The sequence below is a fragment of the Aethalodelphis obliquidens genome, unplaced genomic scaffold (assembly GCF_003676395.1).
Source record: "Aethalodelphis obliquidens isolate GAN/ISIS:26980383/991018 unplaced genomic scaffold, ASM367639v1 scaffold34, whole genome shotgun sequence".
In the NCBI taxonomy this organism is placed as follows: Eukaryota; Metazoa; Chordata; class Mammalia; order Artiodactyla; family Delphinidae; genus Aethalodelphis; species Aethalodelphis obliquidens.
The window spans coordinates 21,006,734-21,024,417 of record NW_020837978.1 but is presented as its reverse complement, the minus strand read 5'-3'; the positions used below and the strand labels follow the sequence as shown (position 1 = coordinate 21,024,417).

The following is a 17,684-nucleotide window of genomic DNA, read 5'->3' as shown; positions in this document are numbered from 1 at the left end:
TCGCTGTTTTGAGTATTGTCAGAGCAGTATTACCATGTCTGGACGAGGCAAAGGTGGTAAGGGATTAGGGAAGGGGGGCGCTAAGCGGCATCGTAAGGTTTTGCGCGACAACATCCAGGGTATCACCAAGCCTGCCATCCGGCGTCTGGCCCGGCGAGGTGGGGTCAAGCGCATATCTGGCCTGATTTATGAAGAGACCCGTGGGGTACTGAAGGTGTTCTTGGAGAATGTGATCCGAGACGCGGTCACTTACACGGAGCACGCCAAGCGGAAGACCGTCACCGCCATGGACGTAGTGTACGCCCTCAAACGCCAGGGACGCACCCTCTACGGCTTCGGCGGTTAGGTCGCCCGTTCTCAGCGATTTAACATCTTTTACTACCAAAGGCCCTTTTCAGGGCCGCCCAAATGTTTCGGTGAAAGAGCTAGCACTTTTTGCTGTTCTTTTTCCTTGCCTTTTATGAGGTGTACTTCATTTACCTTTAGTCAAAAGCTATTTTTCGTGCTTTTTAATTTCTAGTTCACATTTTAGGAGGGCAGAAGTTGGCTGATTTGTGTATGTTTCTGCTTTGTGGAAGTGGTTTCGGGTATAAGTTTGAGCATTTTAACGTTTCGTGGGGCAGTGAAGAAACTCACAGAGCACTGTCTTCCCTAGGAAGATTCCGCTTAAATTCTGGTGTATTTTTGGAGTCGTGTATGCATAGTGCTTGAATACTGGAGAGAAGTCGGCTTACACTGCCCCCGATGTAGTAATGCGAGGCTCCCTTCCCCCGCCTGTGGTCCGTGCTCAAAATGGCGGCGAGGACGAGGAACAAAGAAAGCCCGCGCCCGTGGCGGCAAGCGGGGCCCGGAACAAAGGCGAATTTACGAGTGGGGCGGGTCGTCCCCTGTGCGGGGGCGCGCTCCTGAGCTCTGCTGGAGTGTGGTCCTGCTGCTGGGCTCTGCAAACTTAAAACCCTTGTACCAGTGCTTTGGGGGTAAAATTAAAATGCACAGGCGGGGAGAGCTAGCACGTGTTTCTAAGTCATAGAGAACACTGTATTCTGACTTTCTGTTAAAATTTTAAAAAGCCGATAGGAAGTATGTTACTTAATGAACAACATAAATGTCACCTAAGCTTTACAGTTGACATGATTTAAAAAAAATGCTACACAGGCATCAGTATATTTTACCTCAAATTAAGTACGCACTATTTTATTTTTTAAAAAAGCTCCCATATAATCACTGCCAAACTAAAACCAGATTCCCTAATATCTAATACTGGGTTCACAGTAACAAATCCCAGTTATGCCCCAAAATGTCTTAGAGATCTGGTTTGCTTAGGAGGATCCAATCACGCCTTTTCAGTCTCAGGTTTCTGTCTTTTTTTTGTCTCAGGTCTTTTAATCTACAAGTTTTCTTCTCCTTGATCTCATTTAGTTTTTTGATATTGATTTGCTGTAGACCTGGCCTATAGGATGTCTTGCTTTGGCTTGTTTCCTGATGGGGTTATTTCCCTTGACTTCTGTACCCTGAATGCCCTACAAGTGATTTTCCCTAGACTTGACTGAAATCATGTTAATTTTCTTGTCAAGGAACAGTTACAGATGATTGTATGTAAATACTATTGTACATCAGAGGCACTTGATGTCGGGGTTATCCAGATTCGATATGATAGATCAATTACTGGTTTAGGGTGATTAGTGTCTTTGTAAAAGCAGGTTTTTCCTCCTTGTGGCCTGCAAGTAATTTTTAGGGTGATACTTTGCGAGCCAGAAATCAATGCACTCATTTGGAATCTCATCTGTTTTAAAGATACGGGCTCTGGTGCTTAAATATGAAAAGGATCAGATGTTATTTGAGCTAAGGCACTGGTTTGAGGAAACAAATTCATATGACGATGTTAATTTAATAAACAAACAAAATTGAGCACATGGCATATACCAGGCACTGTCTGATGCTATGGAATTATAGCAGTGAACAACTGTGAATAAAACAATATATCTATATTCATGGAGCTTATATTTTGTTGGAGGGGGCACAAACAAAACAGGTAAAACAGTATGTAAGATGGTGCTATGAGGACCACTGAAGCTGGGAAAAGCATTAAAGTATGGAGGAAGGAGGTGACATTTTAAATGATATGGTCATAGAAGGCTTTATTCATAAGTGATGCTTGAGGGCAAAAAAGATTGAGAAAGTGAAGCTCCAAATGGAAGGAAGACCAAGAAGGAAAGTCTGGATGCAGAAAGGAAGTATTGTGGTTGGGTGGAGGGAGGTGAGTAGTTCTTATATGGCCTTCCTTATAACCCAACACCTTATTAAAAGAGGTACCTCTAATCCTAGTGAGGCATGAGAAAGTCCTTGGAAAGTAAGGCACATGTTGCATGAATTGGCCATCAAAGGCAGGGAAGACTTACAGTCACAGGCACTAGGTTGTCCTCAGAACAGTTCAGAGGAACGAACTGGTTTCAAAGAGGGGCTTGGACTGTTAGAAGTGGTCTGGATTGTTCACACTGCCAGACAAGGAATCCTAATTGGCGTTAAATGCTAGTAGGCTTTCCGGCCTACTGCCTTGTTTATGGCTTCAAGATTCTGAGACTCCAAAGTGGGCAGGACTAAGAGCAGCTTCCCAGCACTTCAACCAGAGGCTTTAGCCAACAGCTAATACTTTAGAAGACCCTCTCTGTGCAGTCACCACCCTGAGTACTTTACTTGTGCTCTTTTATTGATCACCCCAGCAGTGCCACAGAGTAGTTGCTAATTATTATTCCCATTTTAGAAAGAAATGCTCACAGAGGGTTTAAGTAAGATGCTCAAATTTAACATTCAAAGAGGCAGTCGGGACTGTATCATATGTTGGCGGATTTCCCCTGAAACCATGCTTATCCGTTTCTCAAATATACTTATGTATTTGTTTTCAAGAATACATTATTTTAAAATGTACTTAAAATTAACTTCGGAAAGCAAGAAATGAATGCCTTAATTATATGTGGAGTTTAGGGAATTTTCTTCACAAGCACCATTCAAAATATAGTAACTTATTTCATGTTCACAAAACTCACTGTGTAGATGTAGGGAAGAAATTTTTTTTCCTTCTTCCCTTCTAGATTCTTTGGCCTAATAATTGATAGAAGACACACTGACAGGAGAAAAACCAAACGTAACAACGATGTACCTCCTGTATACATTGGAGAGCCCCAGTAAAACAAAATCGACAAAATGGCTGCGGCTACCACCTTAAATACCTCTTCAGCTAAAAACTAAAAACGATGGGAATGGGCAGCCAGGTGAAAGCACAGGAAACAAGGGTAACGTTGTTATGCAGATGTAAGTTGTGGGCTTTTCCATAGATTAACACATTCGGCCATTCTCCTCTTCCTGGTAGAGTAAGAGACACCCATACAAAAGGGGTATTTCTCTTACAAAGGTAAACGTCTCTTACGAAAGAGTAACTTTCCGAAGGCTTCAGAGCTTTTTCTCTTTCCTAGGTCATATATAAATATAATTTTGAAGTCTGGAGTTACAGACCCTTAAGAGACAATGTGGGTGGCTCTTAAAAGAGCCTTGAGTTATTGGAGAGGGAGCGAGCTTATTTGGAGCTGGTGTACTTGGTAACAGCCTTGGTGCCCTCGGACACGGCATGCTTGGCCAACTCCCCGGGCAACAACAGGCGCACGGCCGTCTGGATCTCCCTGGACGTGATGGTCGAGCGTTTGTTGTAATGCGCCAGACGCGACGCCTCGCCCGCGATGCGCTCGAAGATGTCGTTGACAAATGAATTCATGATGCCCATGGCCTTGGAGGAAATACCGGTATCCGGGTGAACCTGCTTCAACACCTTGTACACATACACGGAGTAGCTCTCCTTGCGACTGCGCTTGCGCTTCTTGCCGTCCTTTTTCTGGGCCTTGGCCACCGCCTTTTTGGAGCCCTTCTTCGGAGCAGAAGCAGACTTAGCTGGCTCAGGCATCGCAAGACCCACAAAACCACCAGGTAGCGAACGAGAAACAAATACGCCCACGAGCAATCGGCATCAGTATTTGCTTGGTCTGTATGCAAATTAGAGATGGCAGAATTGCGATTTGTGATTGGTCTTTTCATCATCCTAATCTCTGATAGGCTCTTTATTACAAAGTCTCATTGGCTCTTCCCTTAGCTCAACCTTACATAATTTGACTTTTCAATTACAAACTCTCTATGTAAATTAGTAACGTTGTTGTTTTAGAACTAGCTTTTGATTGGCTAAGGTTTGTGTTCGGCCAATCGCACAGGCTGTTTTACCAAACCGCCGCAGAGTATAATAGTCTAGTTTCTTGTGTTCTGAGGGTCATTTTCTTTGGTTTTTGTTTTGACTTTGGTGTTTTGTCATGTCTGGCCGGGGGAAACAGGGCGGTAAGGTACGTGCCAAAGCGAAGACCCGCTCTTCGCGCGCCGGGCTCCAGTTCCCCGTGGGACGTGTGCACCGCCTGCTCCGCAAGGGCAACTACGCCGAGCGGGTCGGGGCCGGCGCTCCGGTGTACCTGGCGGCAGTGCTGGAGTACCTGACGGCCGAGATCCTGGAGCTGGCGGGCAACGCGGCCCGCGACAATAAGAAGACGCGTATCATCCCGCGTCACCTGCAGTTGGCCATCCGCAACGACGAGGAGCTCAACAAGCTGCTGGGCAAAGTCACCATCGCTCAGGGCGGCGTCCTGCCCAACATCCAGGCTGTACTGCTGCCCAAGAAGACCGAGAGCCACCACAAGGCCAAGGGCAAGTGAACCAATCCCAATATCAGTGCGTGTCTATAACTTTTTACCCAAAGGCTCTTTTCAGAGCCGTCCACATTTTCACACTTAAAAAAGCTTGTAACTAAACCTGGGCTGGGTCTATGAAGCTTACGCGCGGTTAAAGCCACTGGATAATCGCCACAGTTTATTATCGCAAGTTATCTTCGCTATCTAACGGGACTGATTGAAGTGTGACTCGGAAACAGAACTTTTACAAAAAAGTGGTTAGTACCGTAAGCAAGGGCTTTTAGTAGTGGTGAAGAAGCAAGTTTTGGTAACGTTTTAAAAACCTGGGGTAGTTTGGTTATTTAGCGAGAAGGGAAACATTCTATCCTGCGGAGAAGGCAGGTTGGGTAAGGTGGTAGCTTAGAATGTCACTAAGACGTTTGAAACAGCCAAACGAAAGAACGGCTGGCAAATCAGATCAGCGCGGGCTTTTCAAGTTCTGAACTTGTTGCCGAAACTCGGCCTCTGTTCACCCGTGCCGAATAGTAAGCGGCGACATAGTTTTGGGGAAGTACAAAAGAGTAGCTTTCATTGCTTTGCCAGGCAATGGAGACCACAGCAGACTAGTGCCCTCAAGACTGTGCCCTCCCTTGAGAGAGTAGGAAGTTATCTTATACAGTCTAGGAGTGGAAAATAGGGTCGCAGATAAGAATGCAATTTTGCGTTCTTTTTTACTTCAGGAAAATTTCAAAATCAAAGATGGCGTCCGGCGGTCCTGGGACTGGCTCTGGTGGTGCTTGAGGTTATCGCACCGTGATCTCCTTTCTGGAATGAAAAATGTTCACAGAGGAAGGGAGTGTTTTCTCGGAGAAATAAACACCAGGTGCATAGTACAACTCTAACTAGAAAATAATCAGTTTCAAAGTGAAATTAAGCAAGAAAGAAAGATCTCTGAGAGACTGGCTGACTGGGCTAAAAGAAGAGTTAGATATGATGGCGGCTATCTTAAGTAATTTCTGCTGTAACAAACTGAAGCAAAATCCCATTTGGCCACCATAGGAAAGTCAATCATTTGTTGCGCACTGTTTGCTGGTCGTCCCCGGCCCGTCGCTTTCCCCGTGGTTTCCCAGTGGAGATAGGAAGTGGCAGCCCTGGGGAATCTAAGTTCAGTTCAGAAAAAGTAACAACGGAGGAAAAAGAATACAAGTAAATCTGTTCTTAAAGTGTAGTCCTCGGAATTCTAGGCCCCATTACATAGATTTGAATCAGAATTGGCATCGTCCACGATCCCCAAGTGGTTCCTTACTTATAATGTGAGATGCGCTGAACTAGAACATTAGAAAGTTAGTTCCTTTGGGTCGCAGAGTATAACAAAAAGAGGGATTGAAATGTGGAGTATTTCATCCAATCAGAGTCTCTAGTTCTTCACCAATCACTGCGTTGACTCTTCAGCCAATGGTTTTGTTTCGCGGGGCTTTTGAAATAGCGCAAGGCCAATCGGAACGTTTCTGAGTATATATAAAGGGGCCCTCTTCCTACTTATTTGCCTACTTGGTTTCATTTTTGTTTGGTTTCTTACGATGGCTCGAACTAAACAAACTGCGCGGAAGTCCACCGGCGGTAAGGCGCCTCGCAAGCAGCTGGCCACCAAGGCGGCCCGCAAGAGCGCGCCGGCCACGGGCGGCGTGAAGAAGCCGCACCGCTACCGGCCCGGCACAGTGGCCCTGCGCGAGATCCGCCGCTATCAGAAGTCCACGGAGCTGCTGATCCGCAAGCTGCCGTTCCAGCGCCTGGTGCGCGAGATCGCGCAGGACTTCAAGACCGACCTGCGCTTCCAGAGCTCGGCCGTGATGGCGTTGCAGGAGGCGTGCGAGGCCTACCTGGTGGGGCTCTTCGAGGACACCAACCTGTGTGCCATCCACGCCAAGCGCGTCACCATTATGCCCAAGGACATCCAGCTTGCTCGCCGCATCCGCGGGGAGAGGGCGTAAAGCTTTCTCAGCTATCTCAATCCAACTAAAAAGGCTCTTCTAAGAGCCACCCACGTTTTCTTTAAAGTAGCTGTCATTTAGTCTGTTCTGTTTCGGAGAGTTGGTTTGGGATGTTAAGGTGGGAATTTCCTCATGAGTTACTGGGTAAGCTTGTGTTTTGGGAGTGTCGTGTAACTTCACAAGTATCTGTACTATTTCAGTTAATTAAATTCTGGTAGCTTTGCATACCTTCAATTCGTAGGTTACGAATTTCCTCAATGCTGTCTCGTGGGAAATGTAATATAAACACATGCAGGTGGAGTGGGGGATTGGTAGGTTTGGCAATAGAGTAAGCCGTGTTTTAGGTAGTTTGGAAGGGGCAGTAATCGGTGTGATGTGAAGGTCGGGTTATTGGAGTACGTGGATTATGTATGGAAGGTGAGCTGCTTTACCCACAAAAGGTTGAATTTGGGTGAAGGTGGGTGTGGATTTGCTGATTACCCCTTCTAAAGCTGTGTTCCCACATGTTTGGGTATTGACAATTGAGAAGCTAGAGCGTTTGTCTTTGCTTTCTAATGTCTCTGAGACCTCAATTTGCTCAGTTCCAATCTCTGCCAAGTTAAAGGTGAAACAGTTTTGGCTTTCCCGTGAAATGTTTGACCTTTTACACAGAGAACAATAAGGGCGTTATTTTGCTGATAGTAGACTTCTTTAAAAAAAAATTAGACTTCTCAGTCAGGATTTCTAATAAACTTATTGGTAGCAGAACCCAAGACAGAGAACCCTGCTGGCTTCTAGTTTCACTACTCAAATGTGGTCCACCAGCAGCAGCATGTACATCACTTGAGAATTTGCTAGAAACGTAGATTTTCAGACCCAACCCAGGTCTACTGAGTCAGAATCTACGTTGTACCCAGTTCACCCCAGGTGATTCTTATGAATGCTAGATTAAGAAGTCTATTTTTTAAAATGGTGTTTTTGGTCTCATCAAGAAGAGCAGCCTGTCTGAACTCTTACCAGGAGAAAGCATTTGCAAACTACACTTATTTATGTAATAGAATGAAATTTCTGTCAAGCAGTTGCACATCACAAGGTGCCTCTAGAGTTTGATTTCATTATGGATCAGTGGTCTCAGTGGTGACTGCACATTACAGTCAATTGGAGCTTTTAAAATAGTTTTGCTTGGGGTCCAATCAGTATGACTATAATTGTATGAGGTGGGCCCAGGCAACAGTAACTATTAAAACTCAGGTGCTTCCAATAGGTAGCTAGGGCCAGGACTAAATATTGAATAAATTCCAATCTTGTGGTTAGCTCCTGTTGGACTCCAGGCTTAGCAAGGAGTTACCTAACTGAATCAGGCTTTCCTTGTAGTTCCAAAGGAGGACTTTCTGGCTTGCTTGATGACAGTTTATTTCACTGCAATGAATCAAATAGTATTTGGCTTTTATAGCGATTTCTGAGGACAGGGCTAATGTGAGTCTATATCGAGAAATGCAGCTGCTTTCAGTGGTTGACATTACTAGGTTTTCAGGGATGCTACAAGGAGGAACATCCTGGAGAGTGGATACCTCTGTCTTCACATTGTGCTTTCCTGTACAGATTAGCACAAGGTCTTGTTTGGTCTTTCAGGTGGCCTTTCTCCATAGCCTTTAAAAAAAAAAATTATTTAGGAATTTATCTCCCTACCCTCACCCCCCACCCTGGATATTGTTTCATTTTTTAAAACTTAAAAAAGATTTTTTTTTATTATGCAACATTTGAGAATATATGGAAGTAGAGATAATAGTTTAACAGACCCTACGTACTCCTCACCCAGTCTCAACATCAACACTGGCCAAATTTATACCTCTTCTACCTTGATTATTGTCAAGCAAATCATATCATTTCCTCTCTCAACATTTTAATATACATCTACTTTAAAACCTAATTGTGATGCCATGATTACTCCCCCAACAAACAACATTTAACTTTGATGACTTTTTAAATTTATTTATTCCACATACATTTGTTGAGTTTACAATGTGCCAGATGCTGTTCTGTGCACTGGGAATATACTTGGAGAAAAAAACAGACAAGATTCTTTGCTTTCATGGAATTTACATTTGACCCTGGGATAGACAATAAATCAGTATCATATGGAATATGTTAGATGGCGAGAAAAATGATAAAGCAAGAATAAGGATTGTCATGGGGAGTTGAAATTTAGATAAGGTGACCAATGAAGACGGCAGTATGGAGGTAGTTATTTCAGCAAAGAGTTGTGAGGAAGAAGTTGTGGAAAGAGAAAACGGGAGCCTTCCCTGGTGAGTGCCGCAGTGGTAGAATCCGCCTGCCAATGCAGGGAATACGGGTTCGAGCCCTGGTCTGGGAAAATCCTACATGCCGCGGAGCAACTAAACCTGTGTGCCACTACTACTGAGCCTGCGCTCTTGAGTCCGCGTGCTGCAACTACTGAGCCTGCGTGTCACAACTACTGAAGCCCGCACGCCTAGAGCCCGTGCTCCGCAACAAGAGAAGCCACCGCAATGAGAAGCCCACACACGGCAACAAAAAAAGTAGCCCCTGCTCGCCGCAACTAGAGAAAGCCCGCATGCAGCAACAAAGACCCAACGCAGCCAAAAATCAATCAATCAATAAATTATAAAAAAAAAAAGAGGGAGAGGAGGAGGAATGTTGAGATGCCAGGGGGGCTATGTGGAGTGGAGTGGGCTGGGCGCTGTAGGAGGAAATAATGGCAGAGAAATGAAAGGAAGCCAGATCATGCAGGGGCTTGTAAGTCACGGTAAGGAATTAGGCTTTTGCTCTGAGTGAGATGGAAGGTCTTGAGAGGAGTTGCATATAGGAGTTTTTGTGTCCTTCTCTCTCATTTAATCAGGTTCTGCTTTATTTTCAGGTGGTCTCAGTTGTGCTCCAGCACAAAAATCAAGGCCCATTTTTCTTTATTTTGTGCTATTCAAACCTTGAAAATAGAAGCTGACCTGGAGGATTTATAGTTAGGGAGAAAAGAGAAAATCATTTATAAAATATAAACATTTGGGGTTAAAGGTGACTCATAGCATAGTACTTCCATTTACTAGTTTTATGGACACAGGCAAATTGTTTACCCTCAGGTAACAAACGATTTATTTGAATTGAAAATCAAATGTCTTCAGGAACCAGGTAAGGGGTTTTTGTATCAGGAAGAGTGGTGAGCTATCCAGCTTTATATCACTGGGTCAGTCAGTAGTGACCTTCTGGCTGAATACAAGCCCCCTGTGTTGCAAGGTCCATGTAGCACTCTTGGTCTTTATTATGTCATTTGCCAAGTAGAGATGTTAACAATACCGGCCTTGGGAACTGTCCAGATTCATGATTATATCAATTCAAAGTCTGTAATTTAGTGCCTATATGGATTAGTTAATTTAATCCTCACAATAACTCTGTGGATTGGGGGGGCCATTATCAGCTCAAATATGATCATGAAGAAATGGAAGCATAGTGAGGGGAACTACCTCTCACAGGGGTTCATTTGGATAAAACTGTCATGGACTTTATCTCCATCACTAGAGAATGGATGGACATTTTGTGCTATGTGCATATGTCCATTTTACTTCATCCATCCATCCACTCATCAAAAACTTTTTGAGTGCTTACTGTGTGCTCAACAATGTTCTAGGTGTTGGAAAGAGTAATGCGTAACATGGCAAAGATCCTACTGTGCGGAGCTCACCGACGATTATTGTGGGAGGCAGAAAATAAACAAAGATAAACAGTCTTTTGGTAGGTAAAGAGGATTAAGAAAACACAAAGAAAACAGACCAAGGGGATGAAGGACTGCCACAGAGTGGGAGATGGGTGGTGGATAGTTGTCATTTTAAATAAGGTGGGTGGGGAAAACTTCACGACTGAGATGAGACACGAAAGCCAGTGTCATGAAGCTTGGAAGGGAGAGGGGTCTTCATACATCTGTAAGAAGATCATTCCATAGAGAAGAAACCGTGATTGCGAAGGTCCTATGTTGGGAGCATCACTTGGAATGATGGTCGCAGGTCTGATAACCAACTAGATAGAACCAGGTTCCTCTTCTGTTTTCTCAAACTGGAGTTTCAAGTCTCAAGCTCAGCAGCGATTTTACACATTTTTTTTTTTTCCCCAAAAGTATTGTTCTAGTTTCCTGAGCACACCCAATTCAGATGGTAAACTGAGGCCGGGGCAGGAAGAGATGAGTACTAATCCCAGGGAGGACTGCCAGCCTGATTCAAGGATACCAGTCATTAAGGAAAGACCATTAATTATTTGATAATTTATTTAAAATAAAAAGTAAGATATTTTGAGGTTCCAAATAATCACCATCATCGTTTTACTTTTCAGAAAAAAGAGAATCCAAATGTAATATTTCTAAAAAGGCTTTATACACTCTAACAAGTAAATTTTCTGAGATTACATTGCATAATTATGGATAAGTCCCCAAATATAAATAAAACTGCTCATCTGTTGGCTCATGGCTAATAGAACTCTATATTAAAACCTTCAAAATGGTGATGATTTGATGGCCAAACCCATGATTTTAAAAATAAAACAAAATTAAAATACATTTATTTATTTATGATAAAGGTGTTACATGTTCTCAGCTGCAGATCTTGAGCTATAGCTGTGTCTTGGCACAGAACTAAGAGATCACATCTCTTCTGAACCCTTCCTATTGGGAGACACTGCAGTCCAAATGCAGGGATTTTCATTATGGAGTGTAAACTATTAATTACTTTCATTTTTAATAAGTAGTGTTCAAGGAAAGAATGGAAAACTGGTGTCCTTCAGGTTTTGCCAGACAACTGAAACTGTCGGGGAGGAAGAAAATGTCCTCTATCCTTTGCCAACTAAAGAATGTAGCTAGCTATCTGGTTCTACAAGGTTTGAGATCCAGCAAGTAACAGAACTTCCTTTTAGAAAATAGAGATTGGGACCCTGCCTTGGTGGAGGGTATATTAAGATAAACCCCCAAACCTTGTGGACGAAGAATGTCACCTGCCATATCAGTAAACTAAGGATGTGGCGGCCATCAAGCCATCAGCTCCTGCAACCGCTCCCGCCTGTGCACCCTGAGGGGATTCAGGATGGAGAAAAACAGGATACTGGCCCTAGATAGTTAAGCTACATATATATCAAAGGAATGATTTCAATGAGTCCAGACTCTTGCATCTTCCCAGATATAGAAAAGGCCTAACTTCATTAACTTGAGATGGCTGTTATCTTTAACAGTAATCTTTTGACGTTCCAACTACGTGCTTTTTTGTGTTGTTGTGTTTTTTTTGTTTTTTTTCCAAAAACTCCTGTATATCCTGGATCCTCCTTTACCTCTTCAGGACCAGTCCCTCAGAGCTATCTGAGAGGCTGTCTCCTGGGCTTAAGTCCTCCATATACCTGCTGAATATAACATAATTCTCAACTTTCAGGTTATTATTATTTTTCCAATTGACAACCTTACGGCTTATTGCAAGTTTATTCTCTGCTTTTATGAGGTCCAAAAAGGGTGTTCTAGATCAGCAAGTAGCTCTTTCTTCCAAGCAGTGGTTCTGGAGCCCAGGTGCGCTTTTATCTCTGTGTCTCAATCATCCTAAACACATTGCTTTCCCATGTTAAAAAATAAAATTCAATGGAGTAAATTTTAAAGATCTTATTGGCTTTATTCAGTGATTCATGAATCAGGCAGCATCCAGTCTAGCAGATAGAAGAGAGCTGTGAGGAGCTGTACAAAAGAAAAGATTTTTCTAGGCAGAAGGGAGCAGGAACAGGGAAGTTACACTAGGAAAAAAAGTGGGTAGCTTATTGCAAGGTTGCTTTCCTTTAGGGGTTGGCAGGGGTCTGTCCGGCTGATTACCTGACTGGCGCTGAGCAGGAATTCCTGTTTGACTAGTTTAAGATTTCATTTCTGGGGAAGCCAAAACTGTAATTAAGTCTTGGTGTGATGACATAACTCTATTTTGGGCCTCTTTTGTTTCTAAAACACTTTTGTCTTGGGAGGGGAAAGAGCTTGGAAAGTCTTCGTGGGAGGTTATTATGCCCCAGACCTGAAAATGTCAAACTTTACTTTTATTTACATTCCATTGTTAGGAACTCAGCTATGTGGGCTAAGAAGGCCACACCCAACTACAAGGGAAGCTGGGAAACAAGGTCTCTGAGGGCTCAGGAAGGAGAGGTTAACAGCCAGTGTGCCTCTGCCTCTGAAGGTTTATAGAGTTTATCTGTGCAGAACTGGGGCCCTGAAGTTAGTATCATGTATCTGTCACCTCAGATATCCACACTAGCTCTAATTCTCTTTCCAGAAAACCTGTGTATTTTCTAAAGTCACTATGCACAGGTCCTCTGTTCTTTCCTGATAGTGGTAGACAGAGCATTGAAACAACAGAGTTCTGGGGCAGTCCCAACACTAAATATGCTTGAGCAAGTCACCTATAAGAGTTACTGTATTATCTCTACAGATGGGGAAGCATGCTGAGTGATTCTGCATAATGCCCAAGGTCACCTGGCTAGTAAATGGTGACAACAAATTTCCCAGGTAGTGAACCTCAAAGCCCTTCAATTTTAAGCATATTTCATTACTGTTCTATATTTGTATACATTATTATTTGCTCTATAGGACAATGTTATATGTCCTAGGTAACAGGGACCATATCTTATTAAGAATGACAACTAGAATGACAAGTGAGAAATTAATGCAGTGGTAGCCTTCCAATACACTACCAGGCAGGCCATTTCCAAGGTCATAGAACATAAAGTCTCACAGGCCAATTTAAGTTCCCTGATTAATTTGATTGAATCAATTTTAAATATATAGCAAGAAACAAGGGAAAAGATACTGGACAAATGAACACATTTCAGATAGGTTGCAAAAGATCAGTTGAATCCTTGGTTTCACTTTTCATGTGAAACCTCCCTTTCCTCCTCTTCTCCCCCTTCTCCTCCCCCTCCCTCTCTCCTATCTCTCTCTGACCCTCCCCTCTCCCTCTCTCCTCTCACGCCCTGCCTTCCTTTGAATTTCTTCTCTGCTGAGAACTAGGTTGGACTTTGAGCAAAGGGGTCCAGCAGATGGAAGTGCTTTGGAGCCAACACATGCTTGCTCTGTTGGAGAGATGCAGGGCTGAGTATACAGCCTCCCATCTAGGGAGGTCACCAGTGACATACCAAGGAAACATGTCTTTTATGTGCATGTTGTCTGTAGAGGGCAAATGGTACCAAAGTGGGAGTCACCAGTGGGTGGTCAGTTTAAGAACTCATAAATATTGGGGAACTCATAAATACTTAGTGTCTTACAAATATTTGGCACTTCTTGGTTCTTTCATCACTTTATATCTCCATGTAGCACACACAAGCTCTACTTTCCCTCTGTCTGACATCTCACGAGGTACTAACTTAATGATTTACAGTAAATACGGCTTCTGAATTTTGTATCTCATAAATGCCTTGCTTACCTATCCAACATTTCTTATATGTTTCCTACTTATGAATTACCTACTTAATATTTATGAATTTCATCCATCCAGTTTGTTCTCGGTAGGCTCTCCATAGTAGAATTGAATAGTAGAATATATTTGAGAATATTCTCAAATAATAGAGAGAACATACCTTATACATAGAAAGGGATGAGTTCCCTAAGGAGAGTGGAGCGCCCATTCCAGGCCTGAGCTACATAGAGAGAAAAAGACTTTAATTTTGCTTAACCACTGACTCTTTTAGGCTGTCTGTCACTTCTAGGGGTATCTAATACTAAGTCATACAGGTGCACATTAAAAAAAGAAGAAATCTTATTAAGGAGAATCTTTAAGAGGAATAATGGACAAGATTTATTAGTATAGTATTCCTTTCTACATTTCAGTAAGATCCTACATTTCAGTAAGTCACAGCACTAGGACCAATACAAAATTCTTGTGGACCAATGATAAAACATGGTAACCTGAAAATGTAAATATATAACATCTGTTGTTAACCATAGTCCACAAATACAAACTTGAACTCCGCATATTTTTGTAATTCCTTTCTCTCTTTTACTGTCTCCTCTTCCCTTGCCATCTCTCTTACTCCACCTCCCTTCCAGAATTGCCTCCAGGGAAATTAAAAATTTAAGGTTAAGTCAGTTCAGCTTTTGGCAATGCTAAAGTGACATTTAGACTGATACTTCCCTTCTGTTCGTTTGGGTACTGTCTAAATACTGTTCGTTTGGGTACTGTCTAAAGAGTGTGCCCTGTGAGGAGAGAGATTGTTTCTATCCTTCTCATTGCTCTGTCCCTAGTACCTGTCACTTTTTGAGAAACTTAATAGGCTCTCAATGAATGAATGAATAAACTCAGAGTCCTAGTTTTTCCACTCAAGAGTTCATTTAGAGAAGAATCTTGGGCACACTCAGGTCTATGATCTCACAATACTCTGCAACTCCCCCCCACCCTCCCCAATCCAGCAGAGAAATGGCCATGACAGTGGACTTATCAAAAGTCCACTTTTGATAAGGATAGCAACTAAAGAGCTCTGATCGATATTGCAGGTAGCCTGTCGTGTATGATCCTTAGTCTCATGGTATTTTGAAAATCTGTAGCTGAAATTGTATTGTTGCTAATTCCAATCAGCCTTAAGGGAAGACTGACTGACTCACTGGGCTGCCAGCCAAGGACTGTATCCAAAAATCAAGGTTTTATATTTCCAGGCTACTTGAGGTTTCTTACCCCTTCCTTTTCTCTATTACATGAATAACTAAAGATTTCACAATCATTTGATGGTCTGACTGCTAAAATTCTCAATAGCTCAGCAACTAAAACTGACTTCTCAGTTCTTAATATAAAACCGTTTCTCTGCTCTGTGCTCGCTAAAATTATTTCTGCTCAGTAAAAAGAGCCCTATTTCTGAAGAAATGAGAATGGTAAAGATGCCTAATTAGTCAATTTTCAAACCTGACCTTACTTCTCTCTAGAAACGAATAGTATGCAGCATTAGAGCCCCTTTTGAAAGTGTGAGTGGCTCTGAAAAGAGCCTTTGGGTTTAACAGCGCCTGGAAACATTTACTTGGAGCTGGTGTACTTGGTGACAGCCTTGGTACCCTCGGACACGGCGTGCTTGGCCAGCTCCCCAGGCAGCAGCAGACGTACGGCCGTCTGGATCTCCCTGGAGGTGATGGTCGAGCGTTTGTTGTAATGCGCCAGGCGCGACGCCTCGCCCGCGATGCGCTCGAAGATGTCATTGACGAACGAGTTCATGATGCCCATAGCCTTAGACGAGATACCGGTGTCCGGGTGGACCTGCTTCAGCACCTTATACACGTATACAGAGTAGCTCTCTTTCCGGCTGCGCTTGCGCTTCTTGCCATCCTTCTTCTGCGCCTTGGTCACCGCCTTCTTAGATCCCTTCTTGGAAGCAGGAGCAGATTTGGCCAGCTCAGGCATGGTGTAAAGTTATCAAAACAGACGAAAACTGACAACACCTGTTACAATGTTGGCCTATTTTTGTAGGGCTTCTATGCAAATAGGTGCTTAATCTATCTCAATTCCTGATTGGGTCAAATCAGCCAGTAGAAACCTTTTATGCAAATAAGGTGATTTCAAATCTGCTTTTTGATTGGCTGTTTAAGTGGCACTAACACTAGACATCCCCCCCACCATCAGAAAAAATAACTTTCGTTTTCAAAATAGGGCAAAAAATTAATGTCTTGTCCGTAAGTATCTACTCGTGAGCCTTGTTTCTCTCTAAATCCGGACCTAAAGAGACAAACGCCCGATACAAATTTATGACTAGTTTTCTGCCAAAATTCAGTTACCGGGTTAGTAATTCTAGAAAAGAGAACATAGAAATCAGCTAAATATATAAATGTTTTCAAAATTATGCCATTGGCATTTCCAATTCGGCTTGATCAAAGTCGGCAACACTTAAGCTTTACGAAGAATTAAGGATCGTCACATTTCAACGGCGGTAGTATTTTCGTGTTTTCTAGGAACAGTGTCTGGAATTGATGCCAGCGTTTGTTGGAGAGCTGGGAATTATGTAATATTGTGCTTGCGTTGCTAAAATAAAACATTTATTCAAAATCAGAACCTTTGATAAGTGACGAAACTGGACTCGATCAATTACATTCAAAACCGTAGTTTTTGAAAGGGCTCAGAACTCGGGAACGTTCATTTTCGTCTCTTCCCAAACTTAATCCCGAACAAGGGGATTAAAACAAAACCAATTAAGGTATATATAAAACATGTAACATACAGGGTGAATAAATGGCGGAGGACTTTAAGCGAGAAAATATAGAGCGTACTGCAATAGATCTAGATTTTCTAAAGTGAGACCTGGTATCCAATCACAAGGCCTATCCAGTTACTTAATTCACGGCGCGGAATTTGAAGATTCGGACCAATCAGGAGGACTTCGCCAGTATAAATAAGAGCAAGAACAGCACGGCTTGTAGTTGTAGCAGTGTTTGCAATCTCTCATCATGGCTCGTACTAAGCAGACCGCTCGCAAGTCCACCGGCGGCAAGGCGCCGCGCAAGCAGCTGGCCACCAAGGCGGCCCGCAAGAGCGCGCCGGCCACGGGCGGCGTGAAGAAGCCGCACCGCTACCGGCCCGGCACAGTGGCCCTGCGCGAGATCCGCCGCTACCAGAAGTCCACGGAGCTGCTGATCCGCAAGCTGCCGTTCCAGCGCCTGGTGCGCGAGATCGCGCAGGACTTCAAGACCGACCTGCGCTTCCAGAGCTCGGCCGTGATGGCGCTGCAGGAGGCGTGCGAGGCCTACCTGGTGGGGCTCTTCGAGGACACCAACCTGTGTGCCATCCACGCCAAGCGCGTCACCATTATGCCCAAGGACATCCAGCTTGCTCGCCGCATCCGCGGGGAGAGGGCGTAAATTGGCTTTCTTAATCGAGTGATAACTGAAACCCAAAGGCTCTTTTCAGAGCCAATCACTTGATCATATAAAAGGTGCCGTAGTACTTGGTCATTAAGAGCATAAATTTTGCGCAGTCCCGAGAGACCTTTGTGGAGAGAGTCTCGGAATCAAGCTCTT

General features: G+C 43.5%; 5 protein-coding genes across 6 annotated transcripts; 3 read left to right on the top strand and 2 right to left on the bottom strand.

Annotated features, from left to right (window-relative positions):
- Nucleotides 1-19: 19 nt before the first annotated feature.
- On the top strand, nucleotides 20-398 carry LOC113631863 (histone H4). Its single transcript, XM_027128606.1, has one exon. It carries the CDS (start codon nucleotides 35-37, stop codon nucleotides 344-346), a length of 312 nt encoding a protein of 103 aa, XP_026984407.1. The 5' UTR covers nucleotides 20-34; the 3' UTR covers nucleotides 347-398.
- A 3,074-nt stretch (nucleotides 399-3,472) lies between these two features.
- LOC113631855 (histone H2B type 1-like) lies at nucleotides 3,473-3,952 on the bottom strand. Its single transcript, XM_027128598.1, has one exon. The coding sequence runs from the start codon at nucleotides 3,950-3,952 to the stop codon at nucleotides 3,572-3,574; it is 381 nt and encodes a 126-aa protein (XP_026984399.1). The 3' UTR covers nucleotides 3,473-3,571.
- Nucleotides 3,953-4,234: 282 nt separating this feature from the next.
- LOC113631840 (histone H2A type 1-like) lies at nucleotides 4,235-5,971 on the top strand. 2 transcript variants are annotated; one of them, XM_027128578.1, is made up of 2 exons: nucleotides 4,235-4,734; nucleotides 5,438-5,971. In XM_027128578.1, the coding sequence occupies exons 1-2, from the start codon at nucleotides 4,350-4,352 to the stop codon at nucleotides 5,512-5,514; spliced, it is 462 nt and encodes a 153-aa protein (XP_026984379.1). In that variant the 5' UTR covers nucleotides 4,235-4,349; the 3' UTR covers nucleotides 5,515-5,971. The 2 variants fall into 2 exon arrangements, with proteins under 2 accessions (XP_026984379.1, XP_026984382.1); XM_027128581.1 differs by having other exon boundaries at nucleotides 4,235-4,758; nucleotides 5,438-5,482.
- Nucleotides 5,972-6,258: 287 nt separating this feature from the next.
- On the top strand, nucleotides 6,259-17,580 carry LOC113631622 (uncharacterized). Its single transcript, XM_027128188.1, has 3 exons — nucleotides 6,259-6,684; nucleotides 15,684-15,954; nucleotides 17,097-17,580. Exons 1-3 carry the CDS (start codon nucleotides 6,278-6,280, stop codon nucleotides 17,523-17,525), a joined length of 1,107 nt encoding a protein of 368 aa, XP_026983989.1. The 5' UTR covers nucleotides 6,259-6,277; the 3' UTR covers nucleotides 17,526-17,580.
- On the bottom strand, nucleotides 15,589-16,394 carry LOC113631852 (histone H2B type 1-L-like). The gene has a single exon (XM_027128594.1). It carries the CDS (start codon nucleotides 16,075-16,077, stop codon nucleotides 15,697-15,699), a length of 381 nt encoding a protein of 126 aa, XP_026984395.1. The 5' UTR covers nucleotides 16,078-16,394; the 3' UTR covers nucleotides 15,589-15,696.
- Nucleotides 17,581-17,684: the final 104 nt, after the last annotated feature.